The sequence below is a fragment of the Siphateles boraxobius genome, unplaced genomic scaffold (assembly GCF_051911475.1).
Source record: "Siphateles boraxobius isolate OS27281-9 unplaced genomic scaffold, OSU_SipBor_1 25, whole genome shotgun sequence".
Classification (NCBI taxonomy): Eukaryota; Metazoa; Chordata; class Actinopteri; order Cypriniformes; family Leuciscidae; genus Siphateles; species Siphateles boraxobius.
In genome coordinates, this window is record NW_027508866.1 from 25,841,167 (window position 1) to 25,857,478 (window position 16,312).

Below are 16,312 nucleotides of genomic sequence, written 5' to 3' on the forward strand. Positions count from 1 at the left end.
AACATGTGAGCACTCTTTTCTCACTTTCGTCTCGACCACAGTCGTAAAACGTGGTGGTCTGCGAGGGAACTGGAGCGAGTATCCGTGCTTTACTATATTCAATACCCATTTCGGCATATCTGGAATATTTTCCCATGGCGCTGCGTGTACAGATATGGGCTGAATACAGGCTAGGGGCGGGCCGCTGTGACGCAGGGACCCGGCCAGCGAATCGCCTGAGCTCATAGCTCTCAGAGGCGCGGGCGCGCGCTGAGCAGCTGAGTGAATGGGCGCGTGTGTGATTACAGCAGCGCGCGCTGTGTCTGTAAAACTCGCAGCCTGGGCTGGGGTTGTGTTTGACACTGTAAGGACAGTGTTTATAAGTGGGGGTGCATAAACAGTGGTAGGCACACGCGTCACTTTTATAATGTTTCCCGCTTTTACTGGGGATGAATTTATAACTGTGTGAACAGTGCTTGTGTGTAGTGGTGCGTACATGACCGTAGGCACGTGATCTACATTCATGGGGTGCGCAGCTTGAGCTGGGAATGAATTTGGCACTGTTTTGACAGTATCTGGGAATGCACACTTTGTGGACATCTGAACCCTTAGTGACACAGACAGAAAAAGACTCTTTTTGTGTTTTCTGTGCGTCGCCGTAAAAACGGCGTTTGTTTGCAGGTGAGCGAGCTCTGTGACTGGCCCATTGACTGCTGTATGAACATATCCAGCCGCCTGTAAGGGGACTGGGTAATGCTTGAGCTTTTGCAGAGAGAGTGGTCCGGCTTTTGCGAGACACGCACTCTCTCTTTTCATTCTTGTGGCTAGGACGGCTTTCGAGGCTCGGGGTTCAGCACAATCTTGGGCCGAGGACCCCGTCGCTCAGAAGGCGGCTTGCGGTTGTGAGAGCGCGAGCGGCGTCGAGCGTCAGCCTGAGGCGCGGGCTGAGAGGCGGTGGGGGCTGTTCTAGCCCGCTGCGGCTGCGGCGGCCTCTGTCTGCTCTGCGATGAGCTGGAGCGCTTGGGCAGGAAATGCCGCATAGCTTGTGAAGCATTCTGGGCCTCAGTGAAGCGTTCGGCGAAACCCTTAACCGCCGGTCCAAACAGCCCGCTGGTGGAGATAGGCGCGTCGAGAAATGGCGCCTTATCCGCGTCCTTCATCTCAGTCAGAGTCAACCACAGATGGCGCTCGAGAACAGTCAAATTAGCCATGGCACGGCCGATAGACTGGGCGGTGGCCTTCGTGGCTCGCAGGGCTATGTCAGTCGCGCTGCGTAGGTCCTTAAAGGCTTCGGGTTCGGGGCCAGACTCGTCCATAGAGCGGAGAAGCTTGGCTTGGAACACTTGAAGTACCGCCATAGAGTGAAGCGCTGATGCAGCTTGGCCGTCGGCGGCGTAGGCGCGACCGGCGAGAGCTGAAGTAGTGCGGCAGTGCTTCGAGGGGTGGGAAGCTTTGGCTTTCCATCCGGTGGTGGAGGGCGGGCAGAGATGATTGGCCACGGCCTCCTCGAGGGGCGGTGTTCCCTCGTAGCCTCTTTCCTTCGCGCCGTCCACAGAGGAGAGCGAGGAAGAAAAAGAAGGCTTTAGGCGCGCAGAGTGGGGGGCTTTCCACGACTTGGTGAGTTCGTCGTGAACTTCCGGGAAGAAGGGAGAAGGCCTTTGCCGAGGGGCCTGCTGGCGCCCCTGCAGAAACCACTCATCCAGTCGGCTCCGGGTTGGTTCTTCGGGAGAAGACCAATCGAGCCCGAGGTCTTCCACGGCCTTAGAGAGAACACGGATAATCTCGCTATCCATGGTGGAGCCCCCGCTCGCGCTAGCTAGCGTCGACGGGGCGGGGTCGAGAGTGGAGCCCGGCCAGTCGTCCGATGCAGCGTCGATTGACAAGCTGTCATCCATTCCCCCGTCGTCCTCGGACGCGCCGAAAGTCACAAGGCCCACCGCTCTGCTAGAGGGGTGTGGGTCCGGCTGGGTGAACTGAACCGGCGGTGGGGAAGGCAAGAGCGGCGGTGAAGCACGCGGAGACTGGCTCGGCGTGACGTCACTGAGCTCAGGTTCAGGAAGCCTCTGTGAGCGGCGCTTTTTCTTAGTGCGCGGCTCGAACAGAGGGATGGCGGCGATGGGCTCGCTCACGGCGAAAGCGGCGAGGCGAGCCCGCAGTGCGGAGAGACCCAGGTCGTCACATTCGGGGCATCCGCCCTTGGTCAAAGCAGCTTCTGCGTGGTCCCGGCCCAGGCAGCGAGCGCAGATGATGTGACGATCCCCGTCCGGGAGAAGGTCTCTGCACGACGCGCAGGAAGGCATTTGAAACAACGCCTTGGAAAAATTGCTCTTTTACAAGTGTCGCAGAGCGAACAGATGTAAATACTTGCGTGAGCAGTACGCCGGATGGCTCAGTAGGATCGCGTTAGAAGGCGGCTGAAGGTGCCGACGTCCTCGTAGCAAATCCCGCTGGTATGCTTTTCGACGGCGAAGCTTCAATAATCCGGAGGATCCAGCGAAGAAGGTGTTCGCTGAAGGAGATTAAATCTAAAGAACTCTCATGACGGGGCGCCCAATATATAGCTCTTGGCCACGCCCATCTTGGCGGGCTCTGACGCGCGTGGGCGCGAAGCGCGCTCATTGGTCGCGCATTCAGAGTCGCCCCGTCATTGGTTCGAGCAAGTTGCCGCAGCACAGCCAATGACCGAGCTGCCTTCGTTCATTGCTGTCAGCTGTGCAGCTGCAATGCGTTTTACATAAAGACTTCAATATTCTCGAGAAAAGGAGTTTTCCCATAGCGTAAGCTACTTACGCAATAGGAGAGACCTCTCGAAAGGGAACCAGTAAAATCCTATACACCTTTGCCTTAAAACAAGTTTGTAATGTAATTCACCTGGAGTTTTTTTTTTTAAACAACATTAAAAAACTTTATTGTGTTTCTTTAACTCAGATACTAAAGGAGAAAAACTGTATTCTTTCTAAATACTATATATTAAATGTATACAAAAAGCTGATGTAATCTGGATTACATAATCCTATTCCAAAAATTACTTGAACATTGATTATAATACATTTTAAAACACTTTTTTTAAACTTATTGATTACATGATTCAATACACACAATGGCAGTAAATTCTTGCACTAATCATTTTTTCATTCTTCCTAATTATTTTTTTTAAATGTCATATTTAAATGTAATACATTCCCATTTTTTTCAACTCCCAAAACGTTTTTGTCATCTGAACATCTTTTACTAATATATTTATTTATAATTAATGTAATATTTAATTCAAATCATGTTGTTGCTAACAAAGTATAAACTATATTTTCTTTCTTGTTATATATATTTTTTTTTTTTTCAAATTATGATCAACAGGTCAAAAATAATTAAAAAAGTCATCAAAGTCATATTACCTATTTTTCTTAATATCTTATAGATTACATAACAAACTACGATTTTTGTAATGTAAGTCTATGAAGATTTATTTATTTAACTTTTGCATGTTACGTTTCACTATTTTATCTATTATATACTAACTAGACCACTTAAAATGTCTTGAGAGTTTATTTATCGTTATTGATTTAGTTTCTGTTGGTCAATTAATCTATCCCATTTCATTGTCATCTTAATAATCTAACTGGTAAGGAGGAAGACTGGACTTATGATTGTCCGATATGATGTGTTTCATCGTTCAACCTCTTGTAGTCATGGAAACGATATTATGCTTCCCTGCCGATTCGCGTAGAAATGGCGAGCATAATCAGTCGTGCGCTCTGATTGGCTGCTGCTCTCTCACCATACACTGTCATCCACTCACACCATTGAACCACTATGCGCACCTCGTCTAGCACCCTCCTTTCTGAAGTGCTCATTGGCTGAGAGTATGAGGGGACGGGAAGATGAGGACCTTCAGAACGCGTTCTTTGTTTTGATTGGCTGTGTGGGAAGCGCTCCAGAAGCAGACGCGCGCGCTGCACAGGTATCGTCCGCTCGCCGTGTATAAATAGTATATGTCTTTAATACCGTCTTCAACGGCCGTTTCACTTAATGACAAGCTCTATTAGGAACTGAACTCGGTTATAAAGGTAAGTCCAGTCTAAAACTGTTTTCAACAACAACAATGTGCTTAATTCTGAGGAATTTTATAGCCTATTTTATAAAGTTTCTGGCTACACTACATTAACTTCAAAATTACTGATGAATTTGACTTTCGATAGTTCAGCATGCACTTGAAAAGCTCTCTTATTGATTTATTGATTTAGTTTTTTACTTTTATTAAAGATTCATAATTATTCTAAAAAACATAACGTTAATTTAAAAAAAAGTGAAATACAATATCGGCGCAACACTAATAAAATCCCCATGACCAACTTTCTGAATTAAATTTAATATGAGCACTTTTGTATAAGTTTACAGATATTTTATTTCCTTGTGAAGCTAAAATCTAGTACTCTGATAGTAAACGAGATCGGAGGATCTCGTTTACTATCAGAGTAGTGACTACTAATGTTAAATATGGGTGAATTCAGGGAAACCTTTGCCATTGAAATGACTGGGGAAAAGTGTCTCAATAGCTCTGAAATAGCAGAAACGACGTAACGTTAAATTGAATATTTTTAAACAATGTCTCGCGCCAATTTATACATTTAAGTATAGGGTTATATCATACATCTAATGTTTATTTGATGTTTATTAAAACAAAAACAAAAAAACATAATATTGGTTTAAAAACGTTTCAGGCATTCATTACAGGTTCGTATTCACGCGTTCCGAATATAAGGATTAAAAAAGTAGGAAATTCTTGCTTGGTACACACTGAATGTGCGTACTGTGTAGTGCGCAGTGGACGCGTGTGAGTTGAGACGCGCTCCTCCGTCAGCGGAAGACGGTCCGTCGACAAACACTGCTCGAGTGCACACTCATCACACATCTGACCTTATGATATCTCCTTCCGGACAGCTCTGAGCTCACCATACAGCAGACTAGCTATAGAAACTGATATATGATTGTAAGGTAAGAAGAACTATCCTGTATGTGAATGATGTCGTGTAAAGTTATATGCCGTAGTGATGAATGAGGTGTTAGCGGTCTGCTAGTGACACATGTAACGTTTGGTGGGGTCATTGCCTAGACCCTTTCCAGAATTATTACGTTACTAACTTACTGGTTGTGGAATTCATATGTTTAATGTAAATGTAGATTTGCGTGTAGGTTACTTATTAAAATGAATTATTGCTAAGAGAAGCGTCAGTGAGGAGTGAAAGCGTTTCCACATTACTGTTAACGACACGACAAACCAAAACGCGTGATTTATAGCGCGTTATTTACTTATACAATCAGTAAACTGATTAAGAGGCTAAGAATTGTACAGAGGAATGATTACATCATCCAAATCAAACCAGAACAACAATCTGTAAAGGTGTAATTCATAATGACTAAAGTCAACTGTCGTTAGATGAAAGAAACATGACAAGTTAGCTGTTTTTACCATATGTCATATATATGTTTTAACACTACAAGACAAGATCACGTGATACCAAAATGCATTTACTTTATTTCCGATGACCTCTTTTATGCACATGTCCTATGCGTAAATAAATCAATACCAACAGTGTTTACTAGGGTTTTTTCTCTCCCTTTTTTTCACATTGACCGGTCAAGTGTGTTTACTTGACATGGAACAGGACAAGTTGCTCTGCAGAGCAATATCTATGTAGGTTAAAGGTAATGTCCTTTACCCAGTTAACGTTACAGGGTTAATCTCATTAGAGCAGAGCTCCAGTGGCTCACAGGCTTTGCCATGTGCCTCTCTAATGGCTCTTTCCTCAGGATCTTGCACACATATATTTGTTTTCATTTTTCAAAGGACTTGCCGCTTACTGGTCTCATAGTATTTATGAATACCCTCCCGCTCAAAAGTTTGGAATAATTAAGATTTTTAAAATGTTTTTGAAAGAAGTCTCATCTGCTCAGCAAGACAGCATTTAATACAATAAAAACTGTAATATTGTGAAATATTATTACAATTTAAAATACTGATTTTGAATGAAATAATGAAATTTTTTTCTATGTGAATTTATAGTTAAATGTAATGTATTATTCCTGTGATCAAAGCAGAGTTTTCAGCATCATTACTCCAGTCTTCAGTGTCACATGATCTTTCAGAAATCATTCTAATATCATGATTTGATGCTCGAGAAACATTTTAGAAAAAATATAATATATATACTTTTATTCTACAAGGTCAAGGACACATTACAATTAATCAAAAGTGACAGTAAAGACATTTACATTGCTACAAAATGATGTTTCAAATTAATGCTGGCAAGTTTTCCACAAAATTATGAAGCAGCACAACTGTTTTCAACATTGATAATAATCATAAATGTTTCCTGAGCAGCAAATTATCATATCAGAATGATTTCTGAAGGATAATTTTGATGGAGTAATAATGCTGAAAAATCAGCTTTGATCACAGGAATAAATTACAGTTTACAATATTTTCACATAGAAAACAGCTGTTTTAAATTGTAATACTATTTCTGATTAAGTAAATGCTTTCTGAGCATAAGAGACATCTTACAAAACATTATGAAATATGTTCCTCTGCATTATCTGTGATCTGCGACTCGGTTCTCTAGACATCAGTATTGTCTGTCTTGAATAAGCCGCACATGTCACACATCTAGTGGGACTGATACTGGTCTGAACCTGCTTTATGTGAGTCGATGTGCTGAATTATAGCGTCCTGCACACTTTTGTCTCAGTCCATTCAGAATGCCTGGATCACTCCCTGCAGTTTGCGAGGCCACGTGGCCTAAAGATGTGGGAATCATAGCGATGGAGCTGTACGTGCCTTCTCAGTTCGTGGACCAGGCCGAGCTGGAGGAGTACGATGGCGTTGGGTCGGGGAAGTACACTGTCGGGCTGGGACAGGCCCGCATGGGTTTCTGCTCGGACCGGGAGGACATCAACTCCCTGTGCCTGACGGTGGTGCAGCGGCTGATGGAGAGGAACGGCCTGTCCTACGACAGCGTGGGCCGGCTCGAGGTGGGCACCGAAACCATCATCGACAAGTCCAAATCCACCAAGACGGTTCTGATGCAGCTGTTCGAGGAGTCGGGCAACACTGACGTGGAGGGAGTGGACACCACCAACGCCTGCTACGGGGGAACCGCCGCGCTCTTCAACGCCGTCAACTGGGTGGAGTCCAGCTCCTGGGACGGTGCGCTGCTCTCACTCACACAAACACACACACACACACGCAACTGGGTGGAGTCCAGCTCCTGGGACGGTGCGCTGCTCTCACTCACACACACACAACTGGGTGGAGTCCAGCTCCTCGGACGGTGCGCTGCTCTCTCTCTCACACACACACACACACACACACACACACACACACACACACACACACACACACAACTGGGTCGAGTCCAGCTCCTGGGACAGTACACTGCTCTCACTCACGCACACACCTGGGTCGAGTCCAGCTCCTGGGACGGTGCGCTGCTCTCTCACACACACACACACACACAACTGGGTCGAGTCCAGCTCCTGGGACGGTGTGCTGCTCTCACACACACACAAACACCTGGGTCGAGTCCAGCTCTGGGGACGATCCGCTGCTCTCACACACGCACACAACTGGGTCGAGTCCAGCTCCTGGGATGGTGCACTGCTCTCACTTACACACACACACACACACACAACTGGGTGGAGTCCAGCTCCTGGACAGCGCACACTGCTCACACACACACACACACACAACTGGGTGGAGTCCAGCTCCTGGGATGGGTCGCTGCTCTAACACCCTACACATGTGTCTGTGTAGAGCTCCCGTCTCACCACAACATCTAAAGACAAATATTCATATTTATAGTTAAAGAACAATAGGGCAGTGTGATATAACGACTTGCTTTAGGACAGTAAAGCAGGTCATTACTGTAAAAAAAAAACTGTAATGGAAATAATTTTTTGCATTTGGCACATTTTTCCCTTGCATTGCATCCAAGGTAGTACGTTTTATCAGTCCCTGCATTCCCTGGGAATTGAAGTTGGTGTATTGAAGTTGGTGCAGAATTGAAATTCACGTATAGCTTTGATGAAAGGTTTTGATCCACTTCAAATGTTGACTACTGTGTATATATATGGTAGTATTTGAAATACTGCCTTTAATTTAAATGATACAGCTTTTATTACAGTAGTGAGACTCACCATTAAGAATAATGGGAATTACATATTCAAAGTTTAAAAAAACTAAGAATTTAGGTTGAGAAATACCCTTAATTATTAGAGAATAATATCAAAGTGCAAAAAATCACAACAGTCCTAAAACATGCATTGTTACCTTCTATGCAAAATATATTTTATTTGGGTTAGTTTTTATTCCAGCTCTGATTTTATGGTGAAATGTGACCTGACCATGGCATGTTTCCACATTCATTACTAAAAGCTGTATTTTGAGTTGAGTTGTTTGCCTATTGAGCATTGACTAACTGACTGGTTTTGATGGTGCAGGTCGCTATGCTGTGGTTGTCGCTGGTGATATTGCAATTTACGCCACGGGCAGCGCCCGGCCTACAGGGGGCGCCGGAGCCGTTGCCATGCTAGTGGGACCCAACGCCCCTCTGGCCTTTGAGAGAGGTATGAGGCCTGCCTAACGTCCGCTGTCATGACCTTTCTGACACTCAAACACAGCTCTAACTAAACAGGGTCTGGTTTGAGACCACGGTTAAAGTCCACACTATATTCATGCAGAAAACACAGTTATACCTGTAATGCTCTGTATTCTTTATTCCATGAAGTAATTGAAATGTAATCACATATTTTCACAGGGCTGCGTGGGACACATATGCAGCATGCGTATGATTTTTATAAGCCAGATATGGTGTCCGAGTATCCAGTGGTGGACGGCAAGCTCTCCATCCAGTGTTACCTCAGCGCTTTAGATCGATGCTACTCTGTCTTCAGGAACAAGATCCACGCCCAGTGGCAAAGAGGTTGGCTAATGTATCCACATATTCTTAAACAATGTAAATCAATCATTGATTTTCTCTTTTATTTATTTATTTTCATGTATTTATTTGTATTATTCTGCCATATTGTGAAAGTAAATCGTGACTGAGGGCTGCCAGATAGCAAAAATTATCATAAAAAATTCCCTCTTTATAATAAGTGTCTTTAACTACTATATACTTACATTTACAGGTGTCATTTGATACATTGCACTTATTGTGTACATACATGTTTTAACATTGTTCATGTATTTAAAAAGTGCCTGCATATAATTACAGCTGTTATTAATTTCTGTAAAATAGTCACACTGTAAACCCCTTAACCCACCCTTAAAGCGGAAATGACGCAGTTAGCTTCACTTGCAGCACAAGAGTTTCACAATACAACATCAACACAATAAGTACATTTTACCAAACAATTATTTATGATGTAAGTACATGTTAGTTAAAGGCACCTAAATTGGAAAAGCATGCTAGTATTAAGGAGTCCCTTTATTTTCTCATACTTCCTCCTCTCATGCATTACATGCTGTGTTCTAAACCTTAATGATTGACATGTACCTGATTGCTAGTGTAAAGATTTGTGTTCACATTATCGGCCAAAATGTCCTCTTTCAATTTTCACTGGCTAAACCATTTCCAAGTTTAATCTTTTCTTCAGGATCTATTAGTGCACATCCCAACAGAGAAAAACACTATTAGAGGATTTTGACTTATTGCTCATTTTTTAATTAGGGCTTCTGTTGTGTTTCAGAGGGTGTTGAGAGGCGCTGTAGTCTTGAAGACTTTGGCTTCATGGTCTTCCACTCTCCTTACTGCAAACTGGTCCAGAAGTCTTTGGCTCGTCTAATGCTCAACGATTTCATGTGTCATCCCAGTCCAAACACTGAGAGCGGCCCCTTCAGCGGACTGGAAGCTTTCAGGTTAATAGGCTCCTTCAGCTGACAATTGAGTGTTAAAAAGAGTCGCGCCAAATGAGCATCACACGGACAGGCTGAGAAGTGCACTCAATGGTCACATTTAACGTTAATTAAATCACAATATATTTTATTTAAAGAAAAAGTTCACCACAATGGAAAATTCTGTCATTTTCTCATGTTGTTCCAAACCCATATGCAGGTTTTTTTTTAATGAAAGACAAAAAGAGAGATTTTCAAGATTCTTCTCACAGCTGTTTTCCATACAACAGCAGATCATAGTGACCGCATCTTAAATAAACCAAACATTTTAAATTTCTTTACTTTTTTTTGCAGAGATGTGAAGATTGAGGACACTTATTTTGACAGAGATGTGGAGAAGGCCTTTATGAAAGCCAGTTCAGAACTGTTTGAGAATAAAACCAAAGCATCTCTCCTCATATCCAACCAGAACGGCAACATGTACACGCCATCAGTGTACGGCTGCTTGGCTTCAGTTCTTGCACAGTAAGTGTCACGGTTGCCTCGTCTTATTTTCATACAGCATTCATGGTTATATTCAAAGCCACTGTAAACGTGATTCTTATTATTTTGTAAATCTCTACAGACACACACCGCAGCAGTTGGCAGGACAGAGGATCGGTGTGTTTTCTTACGGCTCAGGCTTTGCTGCCACACTCTACTCCATCAGAGTCTCACAAGACGCCACACCTGGTACACTCACACACACAGAAGCAGTTTCTATTAGAGTGTCATTCCCCTAAACTAGGGTGGGCGGTACGACCAAGCTCACAGTCATGGTACAACATTTTCGTGTCATGTGGAATTTCAACCCAAAAATGTTTTAAGATATATTGTATCATATAATAATACATAACAATGTAGTCATGCCTATTTTTTGATAGAGTGAATTAAAAGAAAAGTACTCCATCTTTATTTGGAACTAACCAAATAGTAACCAGAAGATTGCTTAGGTAAATCTGGCATCATTGCAAAAATAAATTGCAGCGGGCTTTGCCCGCACTGAATCAGCTGAATTCTGTAGTAATGTGCTGTATTACATTTGCAACATTGCTTGGCAATTGTAAAAACCTACAGTTACAGTAGCTGTTTCCATCCACCTATTTGTATGTTAAAACAAAAAGGTGGATGGAAACACCAAGATTAACATAACTTCTAAAAAAAATATTGTATGCACACAATTGAGGAGGATAATTGGATATTTGATATTGGATATTTGATATTATTGGATATTTTTTTTATCCAATAAGGAGACATGCACATAATGTGATTGGATAACTGGACAACCATCAGACCAGTTTCATCGCACAGCATCTCAGCATGTTTGTCATTCTGAACCAAAGTCCGTCATCAAAATGGTTCTGCATAACGACCTCCCATAATCATCTCGCATGCATCAAAGGTCATTGATGATGCAGGGAAAAAGAGCCACATTATCTTACCCGATTGCAGCAACTTTCATTCTTATTACAGATATGTTGTGCCAATTTCCCAGGAAGTGATAATTTTGTTCTCTTGAACACATGGGATGGAAATGCTACTATTTTCTCAAAAGTTGTATGCGATTATTGTAATTTTGTGCAGTCTTAACTAAAGTGTCTGCACCGGATGCAAGCTGTGCGACACGTCAAAATCTAAAGAATCCCATTACAATCACTGATGCTGTCTACAATCGATATGTTGTGTAGTGCCGAGTCGCAGAACGGTAAACGGCTCCATTTGGGATGTACTACTTCTGACAACAGGACATTTGGATTTGGAATATTTTTTTTTTATAATGTTCAGTGTAGACAGCCAATGTGGACACAGAATTGCACCTTGGACACAAGCGCCGCGCAACGTATTTATAAGTGGCGGGCCATGCATTTTACACCTAGGCCTTCTGTGGTGTCCTACCTGAATTAATAACTTTTAATAGTGTAGCAGCGCATAGACTCTCAATAATTGTTGTGAAATTGCTGTTTTTATTTTGCACCAGCAGTTATTGGGTTAATGCGGTGAGTTTGGAAAAGCCCGGGTAGAGAGAAACGAGCGAGTGAGTTCGGCTGGTGCGTTTGTGTTCAGTGGTTCATGCGTTCCAATTATAAGTCCAGAAATGGAGCCTCCCTTGACTTGTCGTTCAAGGGTTACAATAGTCCCTTTTTAGACGTTACAATAGTATGAATGTTTGAGGAAAAAAAATGAAGTTTTCATAAATTTAAAAGAAAAATTCAGAAGAAAATCATATTCGCCACGGAAAAAAACGTGGGCAAAAAAAGCATTATAGCTACTCACCAAAACAACTGATTATTTTTTACACAAAATCCATCCTTATTTCTTTCCTTCTAAGACTTCGAAGACTTCAATTACTCTGTTGTACGGGTTTTCTGTGCGTTTTCTGTTCCAACAAGAAGTCTTTTCTATCAAGGCTTATGCTGAAAGTCGAGTCCCGTCATATTTCTGGCATAAGTTTTAATTCGCTTTAGGGCTGAGAGTGTTTGCTCGACAGAAGCAGTGTACAGAGGGACAGTCACCGCAAAACATGACGATGTGTACAGCTGCCCCATGCTCTCACACAGATTTTTGAAGAAAAGCAATGAGATCAGCGGGACATTTGCCTTCAGAATCATTCGTGGCATAACGTTACATAGTCAGTTCTGTTTTTCCCCGGACAGATTGAATAGAGTTCCGTGACTCTGCGTTAAGCTCAGGCTGAATAAGGGATTTTTACAGTAGTATTGAACCTGCTGGGGGTCGAGGAGGGAAAGAAACATTAATTTGTGGGTTGAAAAACTACTAAATCTACAGGAATATATTGTAGGTTACGCAGTTCGCTACAGGTGCGGTAAGCTAGCTCCGACTACCAGTAATAGTACGCGCTCTGACCACCCAATCAAAGCACGTGAAAATGCCAATGTCATTGTACGCCTGCTAGATGGCCCCGGTGCAGTCAAATCGAAATCTGATTGGCTGATTAAATCTGACTGATTATCTGATTGGTCAAAGCAACAGTTTCATTGCCATTCATTTTAAACTACAGGTGCCCACACTATTGATTCTGAAGGCCTCGATGCATATTTCTTTGACCCTGACAACTCGTTGGCTGAAATATGATTGGATAAAAGCCCTAACATAAACATACACTACTGGAAGCAGCGCAACCAAGAGAAATGCTATGAAATTAATAGAGTGGACTATTGGGAATAATTTAATACTCATTCATGGATAAATATATTGAAGTGCAAGTCAGTGATTCTGATGTTTAGTGTTTAGGCCAGCAGAGAAGGCCTTGCTGGCCCTGACGGCCCACCAGTATTTATAATAGTATTATAAATACTATTTATAATGAGCAAAGCTGCCTGAAGTTTCCATAAGAGGCTAGTCGTAACGGCCAGCCATTGTTAACTCAAGGTTGATGACAGTCAGTCAGTTGTGCTAACGTACATCTTCATTTCAAGGCTCTGCTCTGGATAAGATGGTCTCCAGCCTGTGTGACTTGCAGGCCAGACTGGACTCTAGAAAGAAGGTTTCACCGGGGGTTTTTGCTGAGAACATGAAGCTCAGAGAAGAAACCCACCATTTAGGTAATCAAGCGTTTGCATTCTCTTCTTCTCGCATTGATTTTTGTCTTTATGAAAATATTTCGGATCCATTTGACAATGTGATGTTTCTCATATTCCCACAGCAAACTACATCCCTCAAGGCTCTGTAGAGGAACTCTCCCCGGGAACATGGTACCTAACCCGTGTGGACGAGAAGCATCGCAGACAGTACGCCAGACGCTCGATGAGCGACCACAGGCCTCTGGAGGCAGGACTGCTCACTGCAGCTGAGGTACACACTTACCTCTAGACCAGTTAAACATGTTCATTCAGTTGGAAGTAAAGCCCATTTACGTGTGCACTAGGGGATTAGTGTAGAGCACGTGATGTCAATTTAATCATTTTTACTGTACCGATTATCGACCACAAAACATCACAAAACAGCCCTCTGGTGCTCTTCGCGTGTCAGTCAAAAATGACAATGTTTTATTTTATTAAATGAATTTACTTTATTTTAGTTCAATAATGTTTTTTATTTAATATCTTGTATTTTTAGGGGATTTTATGTTACTAAATTATATTTACGCTGTATTTATAATCCATTTATTCACTTTTTGAGCATAGATCTGAAAATGTAATTTCCAACTTAAACTGTTGTAAATGTTGAATGCTTTAGAGCACAGACTTAGGAGGACTCTCTTTTCAAAGACGACACATGGCAGATTATTGCTGAAGAGAAAAAAGTTTTAAAAGTGAACTTAAAAAAAGTTACAGAATTTTACATTTATTTATGTGCAAAAATACTATTTTCAATTTTAAATGAAATATATACTTTCAAAAACATGTTTTACTCTAAAACCCCTAAAAAAAAGAGAAAATCAAAGCCATAAATCTTGCGATTTATGAAAGTTGTGAAAGTTCGAAAGTTGTGTTCAAAATTTCAGCCTGAAATCTCAAAAAATTTGCTTTCAGTACAATTTTGTTTGGCCGCAGTACCAAAAGTTTCCACTAGATGAAATTTGTCAAGGAAGTTTTGTACCATTCCGATGAAGAAGAAAAAAAAAACATCATAAAGATATTTTTCGAAGAGCACCAGTGGGTTAATGCAGGTGTGAACGGGGCCTGAGAACGATTGCCGTGTTCATATCTGCCTAAACAGGCCCAACTAGTGGAGAAAACAAACGATTTACTACAATAGTCTTTTATTGTAGTAAATCAATTCTAAGTGTTTTGGGTTTGGCTGATTGTTTTTTTTCTGTCCTTCTCAGCATAATCCCAGCCCGCTCAAGAAGATGCCCCGTATCCCAACTACCACAGCTGGCCCTGAGGTGGTCATCAGTAACGGGGATCATTGATTTACCTCTATGAGGTGCAGGTCACATTGAGGACACATTATCTGGAGAAGAAACAAGCTAAAAAAAGACCCCAGGACTTCTGCAGCCAAATCACTCATCAATGAGTCAAATCAAACTCAAAGCTTTTTAAATGTCCCAGGACAGAATTAGTTTGACCGTCACTGTGTTGAAGATGAAGTGTTAGTACATGGGAAGGTTTCTCTGATGCTCAGAGTCATCTATGCAGAAATCCTGACTCCTTTAATCCTTTTAACTTCAAATATCTACCTGTTGGCCTTTCACAAGCTCCATGTTCTCGATCCTGTCAGTCATAATAGACGTTTTAGGCCAGCCGAGAACTCGAGGGTCGGAGCGTCTAAACATGGATGTTTTAGGGAAGATCGACCCTCGTTTTTAATTGATCTAATAGCTGCAGTTTTCACACTCATGACTGTATCGCTGTCAGGATTTGTGTTTTTAACTCTTTCTAGTCAGTCTTATAACCATGGCCATGTCAGGGAAATGTGCCTGGATCACATATTAATGAGCCATAAATGTAAAGTTTTAATTACATACAGTAAGTACATAATTGTTTAGTTGCTGCTAAACTGGCTTCTGTTGGCATTTATGTCCTTTGAAACGAGAATCATAAGTAGATGGTGTACATTTATAATGAACCCAGACCAGGAAATAAAGTCATGGTTATTGTTAGAGGATAAAAGATTGATAAAAACATTAAAGGTTATAATCAGTCACACTGGTAACAACAAATTAATTTTGGACAGTTTAGGTATTGAAGTGAGAAAGAGTCAGCTGTGAACTCGCTCTATATCACAACTTGCCCTAATATTCACTTCCTTGATCTGTTGAGAAATGATGTGATTTCACATGACGTGAGCTTAAGTCATCAAATCTTTGATTGTTTTAAACACAGAGCACTTATCCGTAATGATGCAACTGTTTCAGAGATGTATGGGAGGCGAGAAGCAACATTAATAATAATACTACAATATTGTAGAAGCTCGCACCTTAAAAACTTGATGTCAAAGGGCTTAAGGCAGATATTATAGGCTAAAAGCTAAGAAGAGATATTTTCAGACATATTACGCTTAATTGCACTAACGCTGATAGCAAGATGGCATTTCCTTCCAGAACATTCTTCAATCTGTGGGTCCATGTTAACATCTGAAGAAAACTGCATATCCATCAACTTTGAGAAGCCTTATTCTAACAATGTATAAAACACATAAGAGTTTATTCTGAAAACTGTATAGAGGTATTTTTCTTTCTTTTCATTCTGCTGCCAGGATATGTTGACTATAAAGATATAACTTGAAACAGCCAATGTTTACAAGAGGTTTCCCTGAGTTCAGTTCATGCCAATAATTGGCAAGTAATGTACAGTACTGACTTATATTTCCAGATGGACAAAAATTGGAATCTGATCAGATGCGACTTGTAGAAAACAAGCTGTATAGAGGATATGTCACAATTGTACATGGGAATCTGATAATATATGAACTGAGGATTAAATGTTCTTTTGCTGA

The 16,312-nt window shown here is 41.8% G+C and overlaps 1 protein-coding gene across 2 annotated transcripts; it reads left to right on the forward strand.

The window, feature by feature from the left end:
• The first annotated feature begins 3,896 nt into the window (after positions 1–3,896).
• On the forward strand, positions 3,897–16,312 carry hmgcs1 (3-hydroxy-3-methylglutaryl-CoA synthase 1 (soluble)). Of its 2 annotated transcripts, none has more exons than XM_077243324.1 (10): positions 3,897–4,043; positions 6,726–7,183; positions 8,476–8,601; positions 8,793–8,957; positions 9,727–9,895; positions 10,226–10,396; positions 10,497–10,603; positions 13,348–13,473; positions 13,575–13,723; positions 14,700–16,312. In XM_077243324.1, exons 2-10 carry the CDS (start codon positions 6,736–6,738, stop codon positions 14,784–14,786), a joined length of 1,548 nt encoding a protein of 515 aa, XP_077099439.1. In that variant the 5' UTR covers positions 3,897–4,043; positions 6,726–6,735; the 3' UTR covers positions 14,787–16,312. The 2 variants fall into 2 exon arrangements, with proteins under 2 accessions (XP_077099439.1, XP_077099438.1); XM_077243323.1 differs by lacking the exon at positions 3,897–4,043 and adding an exon at positions 4,813–4,971.